The sequence below is a fragment of the Triticum aestivum genome, chromosome 7A (assembly GCF_018294505.1).
Source record: "Triticum aestivum cultivar Chinese Spring chromosome 7A, IWGSC CS RefSeq v2.1, whole genome shotgun sequence".
NCBI classification, from domain to species: Eukaryota; Viridiplantae; Streptophyta; class Magnoliopsida; order Poales; family Poaceae; genus Triticum; species Triticum aestivum.
Genome location: NC_057812.1, coordinates 86,899,655 through 86,913,722, shown reverse-complemented (window position 1 = coordinate 86,913,722; position 14,068 = coordinate 86,899,655). Strand labels below are relative to the sequence as shown.

Sequence of the window (14,068 nt, the reverse complement as noted above, 5' to 3'; positions counted from 1 at the left end):
ATACCAGGAACATTTTTTACTCACATTTCCCATTTCCCAAACACATGATTAGCATTTTTTTCAAACATATTTATATCATCAACTTTTTTTCATAGATAAGAAATTTTTCGTATACAACTAAAAAAATTCTATACACATTTAACATTTCCAAATACACAATTACATTTTTCCAAATACATATTTTCAAACCTTTTTGGAGTGCGTGTTAAAAATTTTGCGAACATGTTGAATCATTTTTTTAATGATATGAAATATTTTATTTAAACTATGCTAACATTTTTACATTGTATAAAAAAATTTCTTGAAATGTCATAACATATTTCTGAAACGAATGAACATTTTTTTAAATGTGTACACATTTTTTAATGGCACGAATTTGTTTTGAATTACACGAACATTCTTCTTTGCATTGTATAACATTTTAAAATGTAACATACACATCTTTGCATGGTACGAATCTGTTTTGAATTACACGAACAATCTTTTTTACATTGTATAACATTTTTAAAATGCAACATACACATTTTTGAATGGTACAAATTTGTTTTGAATTACACAAACAATCTTTTTACATTGTATAATAATAAAAAATTAAATGTAACGTACACATTTTTGAATTGGTACGAATTTGTTTTGAATTACACAAACAATTTTTACATTGTATAATAGTATTTTGAAAAATGTCACATACATTTGTTTGAAACGTGTGAACATTAATTAAACGTAACATAATTCTTTTAACTGTACAAACATTTTCTAAAAGTTTGGCGAAGATTTTTTTAAACTGCATGAACATTTTTAAGTGTATCGTGAGCACTTTGAAATAATTAAGTAAATTAGTCTTTTTGCAATATACTGTATGTATTTTTTTATTTTTAAAATATAAACAAAAGTGAAAAAAGAGCATGTGAGTACTAGGCCGGTGCACTGCCGGCAAATAGTGAGACATAGCCGCACCCTCTGCGTGGTGCTTATCATATTTGGCTTTTTTCGCAATGATTTGAAGTTGGAAACAAACTTTTAGGGACTCTAGCACGCCTATGTCTCTACGTGCTAGTGTTTTAGCCCTTTTGCGATGATTTCCTTTTTCTTTTTTCACTGCCTAAGTTGGACTGTTTCGGTGAAAGTCGTTTAAAATGGACCCTGTGATCAGTATGTCACTGTCTCATGAGCTAGGGCTTGGGCCTAGCTTAGGACAACATGATAGCAGGAAATAGGATAGGCGGAGCTTCTTACAGACAGAATATGATCATCTCTTTTCGCCAAACACACGCAAGACAGACAGAGCAAAAGCTCAGCCATGAAAATCCTGCAAAATGAAGAACCTGCAAAAGCAAAGACAGGAAAACTGGCCTGCAGAGGGCTAATTGTCAGGAAGGAGAGAGCATGATCATCCAGTCATCTGCATTCAGTTGTATATGCGAAGGAAATTTTGTTTACAGTAACCAACACAGTTGACAACAGGATGAAGCATGCCCAAACATCTGGGGAGTATACGGGCCTTCCACCCAGTGCACACAAAAAGCACTTTCTATAAAAAGCCAACTCACCTCTCTACATCTCCCCCTCTCTCAAAAAAGGGAGGAGTTCATCATAAATAACAAACCAATCCTATACATTTCAGTCAAGCCAAACCATGCAGACCAAGCTCCAATTCAGCAAGAATATCCACTCTACCAATACCTAGGGGCTAGTCCAGGGTACCAACCAACCCATCAAGCCCCAGCCAGCCCTTCATCATTCTTAAGAATGCAGTCGGTGCTCCCTTCCGGAGTCGTTCCGACGGAACTAGCCATCGAGTCTGGCCTAAATAGCTCCTCCTTTTCAAGCCTCAGAAGCATCTCTTTCGATTCACCTTTCAGCAGGGACACTACCTCAAGCATCGTCGGTCTCTTATCGGGTTCTCTGTGTGTGCACGCTAGTCCAATCAGCACCACCCTCTTTAGTTCAGACTCAGAATACTTATCATTGAGTTTTGAGTCCGCGATTTCATCGTATCTACCCTCTTTCGCCAGCGGGAGCATCCAGTTTCGGACCCCGAGCATTTTCTGGGAGCCTGATTTTTCTACTGGCTTTCTCCCACTAGTGAGCTCCAGAAGTATTATGCCAAAGCTGTAGACATCACAACCTGTTGTAGGCTTGCCAAACATGACGTACTCAGGAGCATGATAGCCTCGTTGGTTTTCACCGATAATCTTATCATGATCTATTTCATCTGAGATGAGCTTCATAAGACCAAAGTCACCGACGTGTGCTTGGAAATCCGAATCAAGTAACACATTGGTCGATTTGATGCTTCCATGGATTATCGGAGGTGTCTCATGGTGGTGAAGATACCTGCAAGAAAGCACCCATGAGGTTATCTCAAACTGCTTACCGGAAGTAAAAACGAAAGAATTATCTATGTCATGCTACTACGAACAAAGAAGACGTTTACTCACGCAATAGCCCGAGCAGCACCAATGGCAATAAATGTTCTCCGCCGCCAGTCAAGAAGGCACTCCGAAGAGTGTGTTCCGTGGAGATGTGCAAAAAGACTTGAGTTCGGCATATAGTCATACACCAGAATGCGTTCAGGCCCATCAGCACAATATCCCCGCAAACTCAGGAGGTTTTTGTGCCTTACTCTTCCCAAAGATTCGACTTCTGAAGCAAACTCCATTTCTGTCCCATTTCTTGCATTCTTTAACTTTTTAACAGCAATCTGCATCCAAAGATATTTATCAAAAATTAACTTGACTAAAAACTATCGGTGTAAGCAGAGTTAACATGGTAAGAGCAGAACTGGTGCACCTTTGAAAATATTTTATTTTAGGGTGGTCAGTGAGTGATTTCTTTAATAAAAAACAGACGTGTGACGCAGTAGTTGGGGCCAAGTCAGGGCATGTGCTGGATTGTTTTTTCTATTCAGCAGATGTATACTTGCAAACCTGTAGCAAGTTGTCTAAGTTGACCTGCCTACGAGAGGATATCCTACCTAACGAATGCTACCGCAATCAAAGATCAGTGTTCCAGAGCAGACTAAAGTAGTTATAAATGACAGTTGGTTGTTGTTTAGTTAGGCAGCTATCGAATAGCATTTGCCCAACTGTGCAAGTAAAGCAATGAACTACTAGCCCAACTAGACAGCAAGGAACATCAAGGCGATAAAGCTGGCATTCTTCTTCCCATCATGGGAAAGGGAATTGGGAAATGTATAGAATGGATCAGCATGGAGAGAGCAGTAACCTGAGAGCCATCCCAAACTTGTCCCCAGTAGACGCTCCCAAGCGAGCCTTCTCCGATCTTGTTGTCGTAATTGAATCTATTTGTCGCCGACTGGAGCTCCCTCAGCGAGAACACCCACCTGATGGATCCATTCCGCTCGTCGTTCCTGAAAAAACAAAGCCGTTAGTTACATGGTGAGCATGAACTCTCCTGGTACAGAATCAGAGGTCCAAGTCAGTTCCCGTTTTCAACCAATGACAATTCACTCGTGCTCCTAAATCCTGAACCAATCCTGCCTAACTCCCAAGAACAGAAAATCAGAGGAACGCTACATCGAAGTAACATCCCATCCCAATTATCGTTCTATGTCCATTTGTGAGCATAATACACTTGGCTTCGGTCTGGGACAACAATTGCGAAACTGTTAGCATCGCAAAGAGACAAGAGGGCTTAAACAAGGGACAGATGCGTCCTCCAACGCCAAACTAACACAGCACGTTTTGGACCTTCCGGAGATGAGATTCGCCCCCAATCGCGTGCCGTAGCATCTACTTGCCCAGTCCCGACGAGCCTCACCGGCCGCCGCTGCTCCTACAAACCAAACCAGGCCGGACCAAGACTCTTTCAAAGCGAAATTGAGCAGCGCCTCAACAGAATTACTCGTCCCAGGGCGCCGTGGGCGGCACCCTCGCGTAGCACAACCTAGCCAGACAAGGCGGCACGGCGAAATTCCCACCCAGGTTAGAGCGAGCGAACTCGAATCGAGGGTGCTCACGCGACGCGCCGATCGAACTCCGCGCCCCGCCGAACTCGCCGACGAGGCCACCCAGGTCGAAGCGAAAGCGGGGACGGGGGGAGAGCTTTGGTGTCGGTATACTTACAGATCGTCCCCGGAGGCTTGCCTGCCGCAGCAGAGGACCCTGTGGGCGACCCGCGAGAGCCGGTGGTGCATCGGTGCCCGCCCGCCCGCGCGCGCGCGCCGGCCGGTCTCCTGCCGCTGCCGCGCCTCCCGTGACCCGGCGTGAACAGATTTGGCGCGCGCGTGCGCGGAGGGGGGAGCAGTCGTCGCTTGGAGGGTAAGGAATGGCGTGGTGGACTGGTGGGCGAGGCGAGGGGAGGAGGAGGACTTGTTGGAGAGCCAGGACGTGACAGCCTCGCAGCCTGGAGTCCTGGACTTGCGGTGATCTGGTGTGGTGGGCTGGTGGCTTTGCTCCCCTGCCCGCTTTCTTGACCCGTCGGTGGTGGCGTTGGTACGCGTGGTTGCCGTGCGGTCGAGAGAAACCGCGTTGCGCTTGCGCCACCGCGGCGCCGTTAAGGCGGCCTCCGCTGACAGCCCGATGGGGCTGGCGGCGGCCAGTGGCTAGTACGTACTGTTTGGGCTGGCAGGGGACGCACTTTCCATTCTAACCGGACTGTTGACCCCGGTCGGCGGGGTTCGGTTTACGGCGCCGCGCCCGTCCAACCCCCCGCACCCGTCAAAACAAAAGAAGGTTTGGACTGGCACGGTGCAACTGCGATGGCTTGTTTATTTTGGAAGATTTATGAGGTAATAGCATCCCAGGTACCCTAACTTGCATTTAATGTGATGATTTAGTTTCAACGTTGCAAAACTTGACCAAACCATACCCCAACTTGCACCTCATGTGATGATTTAGTCCCAGTTTTGCAGAAAACCCCCCGCAACAATTTCTTCTCCCCAATAACGGGGAGCTCCTATTCCGCGCAGTGCGCGCTGAGGAGACGCTCGATGTGCACCCCCTTCCACCCAGGTGCCCTTTTGGGACAACACCTGTTTTTTTTAATTCGTTCCTTTAAAATAATTCGGGTTAAAAAGTTCCAAATAAAAAAAAGAATTCTAAAAAAATTGTTTGAGAAATCAATAAATGTTCACAAACTCAAAAAACATTGGGAAATCACAAATAGTTCATGAATCCAAAAAATATTTGTATTCTTTCGGCATGTTCAAAACAAGTTCTTGATTTTAAAAAATGTTCGAAAGGTAAGAAAATGCTCATCATTTTGAAAAAAAAATGTCCACATGTTCATGAATTTGAACGAAATATTTGTGAATTCAAAAAATGTACATGATTTTTTTCGATGTTCACAAAATTGAATAAATGGTTGTGAATTTCAATTTTTTTCCAAAATTTCGATGAAGTCCATCGATTTAAAAACTCTTCGCAGATTCAAAAAATGCTTATGAATTTTAGAAAATTGTTCTAAATCTTTTAAAATGTGCGTCAATTCAAAAAATGTTCATGAGTTTCAGAACAAACCACAATATTAAATCTATTTGTGGATTTGGTAAATGTTCATGAATTAAAAAAAATATTGACGAATTCAAAGAATGTTCGCAAAATGAAAAGAAGCAGTGTTTGCAAAATGAAAAGAAGCAGTGTTCGCAAAAATATTGACAAATTCGAAAAATTGTGCTTCCATAAGAAGCGGTGTTGTGCTTCTCAGAAAGAGAAAAATAGTGAAGACTCGCAACCGTGCTTCCAACTTAGATTTTTCTTCCATTTGTTTTTCTATCAGTTTGTTTTTATTATTTGCCTCGGTTTTTCATAAAAATAGTTCATCGTAACCTATTAACATGATACTAGTTTCAAAGATATCGATGCGAGAAATCTAGTGGTGAGAACGGATCGAGATTTTGACGCATGGTTTAAGAGGTAAAATGTTTTGAATAAACAAATATAAAAAGACTTTTAGGTTGTGACAAGTGACGCATATGCAGTGACTTCGTAAGAGGCAACTCTTAACTTGTGATCTCGTAAATAGGATCTTCCCCAATAGTGTGTGGACCACTTCCTTGGGAGCTCCTATGTGGCGCTTTCAATGCCACTTGGCAAACCTGCGCCCGAACGCCCCTTCTCATGGGCCAGCCCATGTAGAGCGAGGTTGACCATTAAAAATAATACGATCTAGTTCTTTTACTGCTTGTAATTTCATCCATGAATTTATAAGTTTGAATTTCGAGGCTCACAATCTCACGAAGCACGCTCTTTCACCCGGGTTTGGTCGCCATGTCTGGTCAGGCCAACCCGGGGATTTGAATTTTATTCCTGTAAATGTTCAGATGTTTTGAATAAAGCTTAGTGAGAATGTCTTAAAAAAACAAAAAAACGAAAAACTGGAAAAAAAGGAAAAAAATTGTGAATTCAAAAATGTTCATGGATTTTGGAAATAAGTTCAAGAATTTGAAAAAGTTTCAACAATTCTGAAAAAAAGTTCATAGAATTTGAAAAAATATCACTGAAATTTGAAAAAAAACATTGATTTTGTAAAAAGTTCAACGCTTTTGAAAAACAGTTCATCGATTTTGAAAAAAGTTCAACGCTTTTGCAAAAAATCACCAAAATTGAAAAAAAGACATCCAATTTGGAAAAGGTTCATTGATTTTAAAAAAGTTCATCAAAATTCAAAAAAAGTTCATGGATTTGAAAAAAAAAGTTCATCGAATTTCAGAAGAAGATCATCAATTTGAAAAAAAAATAGTTCACGTATTTGCAAAATGTTTCATCAGGACAGGAAAAGAAGAAAAAAGGAAAAAAAGAAAAAGAAAGAAAGAATATAATACAATTTTTTTGAGAAGAGAATATAATACAAATAGGTTAAAAGTTAGCACATCCGTGCTAGTTGATGCCATGGTTACAGCAGCCAACCTTCAACGAGGAGGTCGCAGATTTGAATCATTCATGGCGGATTTTTTTTCTCTTCTCTTTTTAACAAAAAAAAGGAGGAACGGAGATGGGCCGAGTCCAACTAGCACACTTGTATGCGCCCGTTTGCAGAAACAATAAAAACGGGCGCCTACAATGCTAAATAGGAACCGCGCACTTCCTTGTCCAACTCAATCTGTACTAAATTTTCTTAAAAATGTATATCCAAGAATAAGTACTATAACTTCCCACCAATTTTGAACAATAACTACACACATAGTTGAAGTTGACACACGATTTTTTTTCAGTTATAATACAAATAAAAATGTGTTATTTTAATAATCATAATTGAGTTTTAATCATATACTTGATCATTATTGTATCTATATGTTTATAAAGTATAGATCACTCCATAGCATATGAACGGGTGGGTAACACGCATCATCATGATCTAGTATAGTGTTGAACTAGTAAGAAATCTTGGCAAAACTCATGAATAAGATAGATAAATTTTGGTTTTGATTAATTTTGTGGTTTTGACAATCTTTTTATCCATTCTTTGATTCACTCCTAATAATTTTTTTAAATGCCTATTTGGTTGTATATTACAAAGAAAAATCATAAAATAGATGTTCTCACTAATAGCTACTAAAGAATATGTGTACTGAATTTTTTGCGAAAAGGACTCAGGTATATTAAAAGTTCATCAAAAGTATAAAGCACCCACATAATAAAAATTACATCCTGGTCCCTGAACCACCGAATGACCATTGCCAGAGAACAAGTCGTCGTTCCTATATTGGAGCCAGTTTGGCCTTGTTGATGACAGGTGGAAAGTCTTCGTGCACATGCCCCTAAGAACTAGTGCTCCGGAGCCGCAGTTGTCATTTGTTGAACCCTTGAATTGACCAGAAGAACATAACAGCAAATCTCGTCGGAAAGAGTCAGTTGATTTGTGGCGACTGCACCCGGAACATTGTGCTCTGTGAGTGCTTGTAGTGGTTGGTGTTTGTGAGCTCCTCGCTTGTAATCTTTTGCTTGTTTCCTGTGTAATCAACACCATTGTGTCCTACGTAGTTGACGACTTCATTAAGTTGAAGTTGGCTTATTTTCCTTTTTACAAAAAGTAATAAACTTTCTTTTTTACAAAAAGTAAGAAACTAGTTTTCAATTAAGTGTAACAAACTTTTAGTAAACATACACATGCACCTGAAAGTATTCCGCAACACAAGGCGGACTGTTAAACTAGCAACTAGCATGCATGTGTAGGGTAGGGAGAATGAGTCGACTGGCCACAAATCAACTGACTCTTTCCCAACTAAAATTAGACACATGCATGACAACATAGCTAGTTTTATAAGTACCTATCACTCCTCTACAATTCTAGGGGCAATTAGAAATGAAATCAATCGCCTATCGATTGGCCACCTCACCACCATACCTTTCATGCTTCTATCTAGGCCTCACCATGGCTATAGTTTCCCAATCAGGTCCCAGTGTGCATGACGCCCGGCATTGACACGGGGTCTTGGCGTCATTAACGCTGGGCCCTGGTTCTGAAAACTGGAGTACATGCATATGAAGTTATGAACGCAATCGAGACGGATCTTAAGTTCAGTCGCCAATCGAAATGTCAGGACGCCAACCAAGGATACCCGGCGCACCATAACTAATTAAGATCATGCAGGTCAGGACATAATGGACAAAGTCCCCTCCATGCAAGCCGACACGGTGACATGAGCTAGTGAAGCAAACTGCAAGGATCCATGCAGTGATCAAAATGCCCACGATGAAGGTATGTTCACCTACTTATCGAGAGGGGGCAAAAGGAAATGCAGGTACGACTTCTTTCCAGTGACATATAGAGAACAAGGCACTTGGATTTTTTTACGACATCTTTAGTGTGATGCTTAACCTTCTGATTAGGAAAACTCTCTCCTGATCAGAAGGCGCAGTGACAAGCATAACACATTGAAGACATTGTCAAAAAAGAAAATACACAATGTAGCGCGTTGCTTGTGTAATTTCGCATCAGAGTAGTCCTTCCCACATTTCCTTTAGGATTCTTCGGCAAAAGAACGAATACATGAGTCCTAGGCGGCTTTCTTACTACGGGGAGCCTTGCAATTTAATTTGCTATTTTGATGATGTCACTGCCTCATCGGTTCAATCGATGAATCGCTTGGTGTGGTTTTGGTCCTTTGTGGCTTGCGAGATCATTGCCTTGGCCTTGGAGAAGAAGTGCTTTTTTAGCGATAGAAGAAGTTTTTTTTGAGAGATCTCGACATATTTATTCATTCAAAGCCATGGTCATAGGTACAAGGTTTGGGTCATGAGGAATGCCCAACCACACATGTCTACCTACGCGTAGGTTACAAGCAAACTTGGCAGGATTATGAGCTTCAAAATTAAAGTTCCTACATTCGAAAATAAAGGAACTAGAATTGAAACTATTACAACGGCTTATAATTTCATGTACTATAGCCGCATTTGGACCTCATGTCTCCTTTGTAATATCGCTTCTTGGCAATTTGATGCGACACAAATATTTTGAATGGTGCTAACGATAATGCTTCACGACATGCAAACGTCTCCAGGATTAAAGGGTCATTAATACCTCGGAAGACCACAACCGAAGATCCCAAATATTGGCCCGTTTGATCTCTGCACAATGCCGCGACTGCTCCTCCACGTTGTGATCTCACAACAGCAGCATCTACATTAATCTTCACAGAACCATTGGGTGGTGGAAGCCAACGTTTAGGCCGAGCCTGTGGTGGTGCTCTTTCCTCCCTACGTCCCTGTCCACTTTCAAGTTGGCCCAGTTCAGAAATAAAATTGTCCACAAAGCGAATGGTTTGATGAGGGCTCTGAAACAACGACTCATACACTGCCTTGCGTCTAGCATACCAGATTGACCACAAAGTGGCAACCATCCGTGTGAAGCTCGCCTGATCAAGTTCGTCGCTGAGCTAAAAAAGCCAAAGTCTAGCATTAGGTTCTGCATTTGCCGTCATGTGTGAGACAAGATCGTCGTCGGTCAGCGCCCATATGCACCTGGACATAGTGCATGTCAGCGCCCATATGCACCTGGACATAGTGCAAGAGACGAGGGCATGCCTCCATGAGTCTTGACATTCACAAAGCGGACAAACATCATGTACTGACATCTTTCGCTTCTTCAAGACATCAGTGGGGGGGAGTGAGTGGTGTGCAAGTCGCCATAAAAAGATACGGACTTCGGCACCTTCAACTTCCACAAAGAACTCCAGGATTTTTCATCCCTGTGAGTGTTAGATGATCCACCTCGTCCTTCTAACCAATCCTCTCGTTGCAATTTCGTTTGAGTAAGAACTTATATGCCGAAGCCACTGAGAATTTCCCTTTCTTGTCCAGGTAGAAGAAGTGCTTTGTTGAGGGACAACGGAAGGCAGGGCCGATCGAAGGGGGGGAATACGTTCTCCACTCATCTTGGGCCTACATTCCTTCACCAACGATGTCCATTGGTGAATAATCAGATATTACCATTTGAATGAAAATGATAAACAGTCAAAGGGGATGTAGCTCAGATGGTAGAGCGCTCGCTTAGCATGCGAGAGGGAGGTATGGGGATCGATACCTCACTTCTCCAAACTTTATTTTTTTTCCTTCCATTTTTCCCTTCGTAAATCCACACTTTTCTTCTTCTTCCATTTCCCCCCTCGTAAATCCAGCAGGTATCAGGTTCAACGCCGGCCAGCTGCATTGCTCGCCCGTGCAACGGTGCAAGCAGATACTTTGTCTGCCAAAATGTATGAGCGGACTGCGATCAAACTCCCAAGCATGTGCAACGGTGTAGGATTTTCGACTTCAGAGCCATTTGCGCCTTTTTTTCGGCAGTGGTCAATCCATCCTTCTTCCATCTGCAAAATGACGCTTCGTATAGGGAAGACGGGATCGGCCCGTCACAGAACGGCGGCATCCTCGGAACCAAATTACCTGGACGCGGATGCGAGGTTGCAGTCCAGAGAGAATGCTTCTTGAACGGGTTCGTGCGTGAGCGGACGCGATGCTTGGACGAGCATCCGCTCTCGTGCTCTGCTGAAGCCAGCTTGGGAGTTCCAGGCATTTAGTAAACCACGTACATTTAGTAAAACCCGTAATTCCAGGCATTCGTTTCAAATCGAGGATGTCTGCCTTGGATGCATCTGCTTGGTCGATGCCGCTCCTCATGACAGATTCCGCCCTTGTGTTGGCGTACCGATTTGTACAGATGATTGTTCAGGTGCTACCAAGTGTTTGATGGCAGACAGGTGCTTCCCCATTCTGGTCAGATCCACATGCTATGAATTTAGCCTGAATTGTACAGATAATTGAACCACATGTCTCCACAATACTGAAGCTCACAATGGCCGGCATCAGCCAATTTAGCCTGGAGTGGACATGCATGTTCCAAGCGAGTCGGAGTCACCGTTTTTAGTTACTCCAGCGGCCATCCGATGCACATCGTTTCCCTCATTCTTGCTGTTCACCGTCATGACCACCTGGTAAACTCATTCTCATGTCTCCTTCGCTGGTCAGCGCGCGCTAGCTCCTGCTTCGTCTTGCCCGTTTAGAGCCCAAGACTAGTTCCCGCTGAGACGGTCGCCATGGGCTAGGTCGCGACGAATGCGGCAGCACGATGGCCATTCAGTCGGCACCAAACCGCTGCGTGTTACCCCGATTGTGTCTTCTGATTTGTTCGTGGATACTCAGTTTAGTTTCTTCGTTCACGAAAAATGATCATTTTGGTTCATGGTTTGTTCTACCATGTTTTGGATTACAAGTTCACAAAGAGCTTGGAGTGATAGTACGCATCAATGGGGATGTAGCTCAGATGGTAGAGCGCTCGCTTAGCATGCGAGAGGTATGGGGATCGATACCCCACTTCTCCATTTACTGTTTTTAATTTTTTTTCTTTGGCCCTGCGGGTGGGGAGCTGAGGAGAGACGCTGTTTTTTTGCCATTTTGGGGAAATATTTTAGAATCGATGACCTTTTTTAAAAAAAAATTGATGAAATTTTTTAAGAATTGTTAATTTTTTGGTCAAAACCGGCACTTTTTTTCAAATTGATATTTTTAAAAAAATCAATAAACCTTATTTAAAATTGATGAACATTTTCAAATATGTGACCATTTTTCAAAAAACGTAAATTTTTGATGAAATTTTCTTCAATACATGAACTTTTTCAATTTGGTGAACTTTTTTTGAATACGCATTTTTGTGAACTTCGTTTGAAATCTGTGAACTATCAAATTTTAGAAATCTGTGGGGAGCTGAGGAGAGACGCTGTTTTTTTGCCATTTTGGGGAAATATTTTAGAATCGATGACCTTTTTTAAAAAAAAAATTGATGAAATTTTTTAAGAATTGTTAATTTTTTGGTCAAAACCGGCACTTTTTTCAAATTGATATTTTTAAAAAAATCAATAAACCTTATTTAAAATTGATGAACATTTTCAAATATGTGACCATTTTTCAAAAAACGTAAATTTTTGATGAAATTTTCTTCAATACATGAACTTTTTCAATTTGGTGAACTTTTTTTGAATACGCATTTTTGTGAACTTCGTTTGAAATCTGTGAACTATCAAATTTTGTTCACATTTTTCTTTAAAAACACATTTTCCTTTAAAAACACATTCTCCAAAAGGTTTAGAAATAATTCAAAAATATGAATGGAGGTATGGGGATCGATACCCCACTTCTCCAATTACTATTTTTAATTTTTTTCTTTGGCCCTGCGGGTGGGGAGACCAGAGGAGAGACGCTGTTTTTTTGCCATTTTGGGGAAATATTTTAGAATCGATGACCTTTTTTAAAAAAAATTGATGAATTTTTTTAAGAATTGTTAATTTTTTGGTCAAAACCGGCACTTTTTTCAAATTGATATTTTTTTAAAAATCAATAAACCTTATTTAAAATTGATGAACATTTTCAAATATGTGACCATTTTTCAGAAAACGTAAATTTTTGATGAAATTTTCTTCAATACATGAACTTTTTCAATTTGGTGAACTTTTTTTGAATACGCATTTTTGTGAACTTCGTTTGAAATCTGTGAACTATCAAATTTTGTTCACATTTTCCTTTAAAAAACACATTTTCCAAAAGGTTTAGAAATAATTCAAAAATCTGAATGGTACGATGTAATGTGCAATAAATAGCGCATCCACTATTGTTCTTACACTTTGTTAGTCTAGTGGTTAGCCTGATAGAGTGCGACGGCACGAGTTCAGGGAGCCAATTTTTGTGGTGTTTTTTCCTGTTGCGCTGGGCTGCGCTGCAGTGCGTGCCCTTTGCCTTCCACGGCGCCTTCAGTGCGGAATAGGAGGTCCCGTCGCAGGCATCTCCTCCTATTTATGGCCGCATGCCCATATAAGTTTCTCGCAAAAATACGCATGCCCTTAAAGTAGTGTATGTTTGTCTAATGGAATATATGTGGTTTTTCAGTAACCAGTAAAATAAAAAAACGAATATATGTAGTTATTTTTAGAACAAAAAACGAAAGAAAACAACGATGTTGCGTGAGGTGCGTATGTATAGCGCGACGCCATGGAAGTGTGAGAGATCGCCGACAGGGCCGACCGGCCGGCAGACGCCCCGCCCTTCCTCCTCCGGGGGACATGCCGGCAGGTACCCAACTTCCCCTGCCCCTCCCATGCATCGCCCGCTCCGCCTCCGGTCTCCCAGCCTCATATCATCCACAGAGGCCAACATATAGAAACCACGTATTATCCACGAGCATCCATGGAGCCTGGACCAACTGACCAAGGAATCTCTCCGTGCTCCGTGACGAGCGAGATGCAGCCGCTGATTAAACTAAGGGCAGAGGTAGCTAGTGCCGGCGTGCCGGATGATCAAGTCAATTAACTAACCGGCATAATACTTGTCATGCACGATTGCACGTTAGTTTTGCGGTCGCATCTCTACTCTCGGTGGAGAGATCGACTCGGTGCAAGTGGCGCCGCACGGAAAGACTGGTTGCGACGTAAACTGAAGCTGAAATGCTTTCAGCCTCTGAAGGACACATGTGGTTCCAGTCTTCCAGGCATAGACGGCTCTTTTTCATCGAACAGTGGAGTTCGCGGAACCTAATTACTACCAACCTTTGTTCGGCGATTCCCGGTGGTCTGGCTCCTTTCGTTTTTGCCGGGTCGGTGATTTGGAGTTTTTTGTTT

General features: G+C 41.9%; 1 protein-coding gene and 1 non-coding gene across 2 annotated transcripts; one reads left to right on the top strand and one right to left on the bottom strand.

Annotated features, from left to right (window-relative positions):
• Positions 1-1,387: 1,387 nt before the first annotated feature.
• On the bottom strand, positions 1,388-4,413 carry LOC123150518 (PTI1-like tyrosine-protein kinase At3g15890). Its single transcript, XM_044570357.1, has 4 exons — positions 4,089-4,413; positions 3,229-3,373; positions 2,442-2,704; positions 1,388-2,337 (listed from the first exon to the last, which is right to left on the bottom strand). Exons 1-4 carry the CDS (start codon positions 4,157-4,159, stop codon positions 1,716-1,718), a joined length of 1,101 nt encoding a protein of 366 aa, XP_044426292.1. The 5' UTR covers positions 4,160-4,413; the 3' UTR covers positions 1,388-1,715.
• A 7,296-nt stretch (positions 4,414-11,709) lies between these two features.
• TRNAA-AGC (transfer RNA alanine (anticodon AGC)) lies at positions 11,710-11,782 on the top strand. The gene has a single exon. It is a non-coding gene; the product is annotated as a tRNA-Ala (tRNA).
• The last annotated feature ends 2,286 nt before the right edge of the window (positions 11,783-14,068 follow it).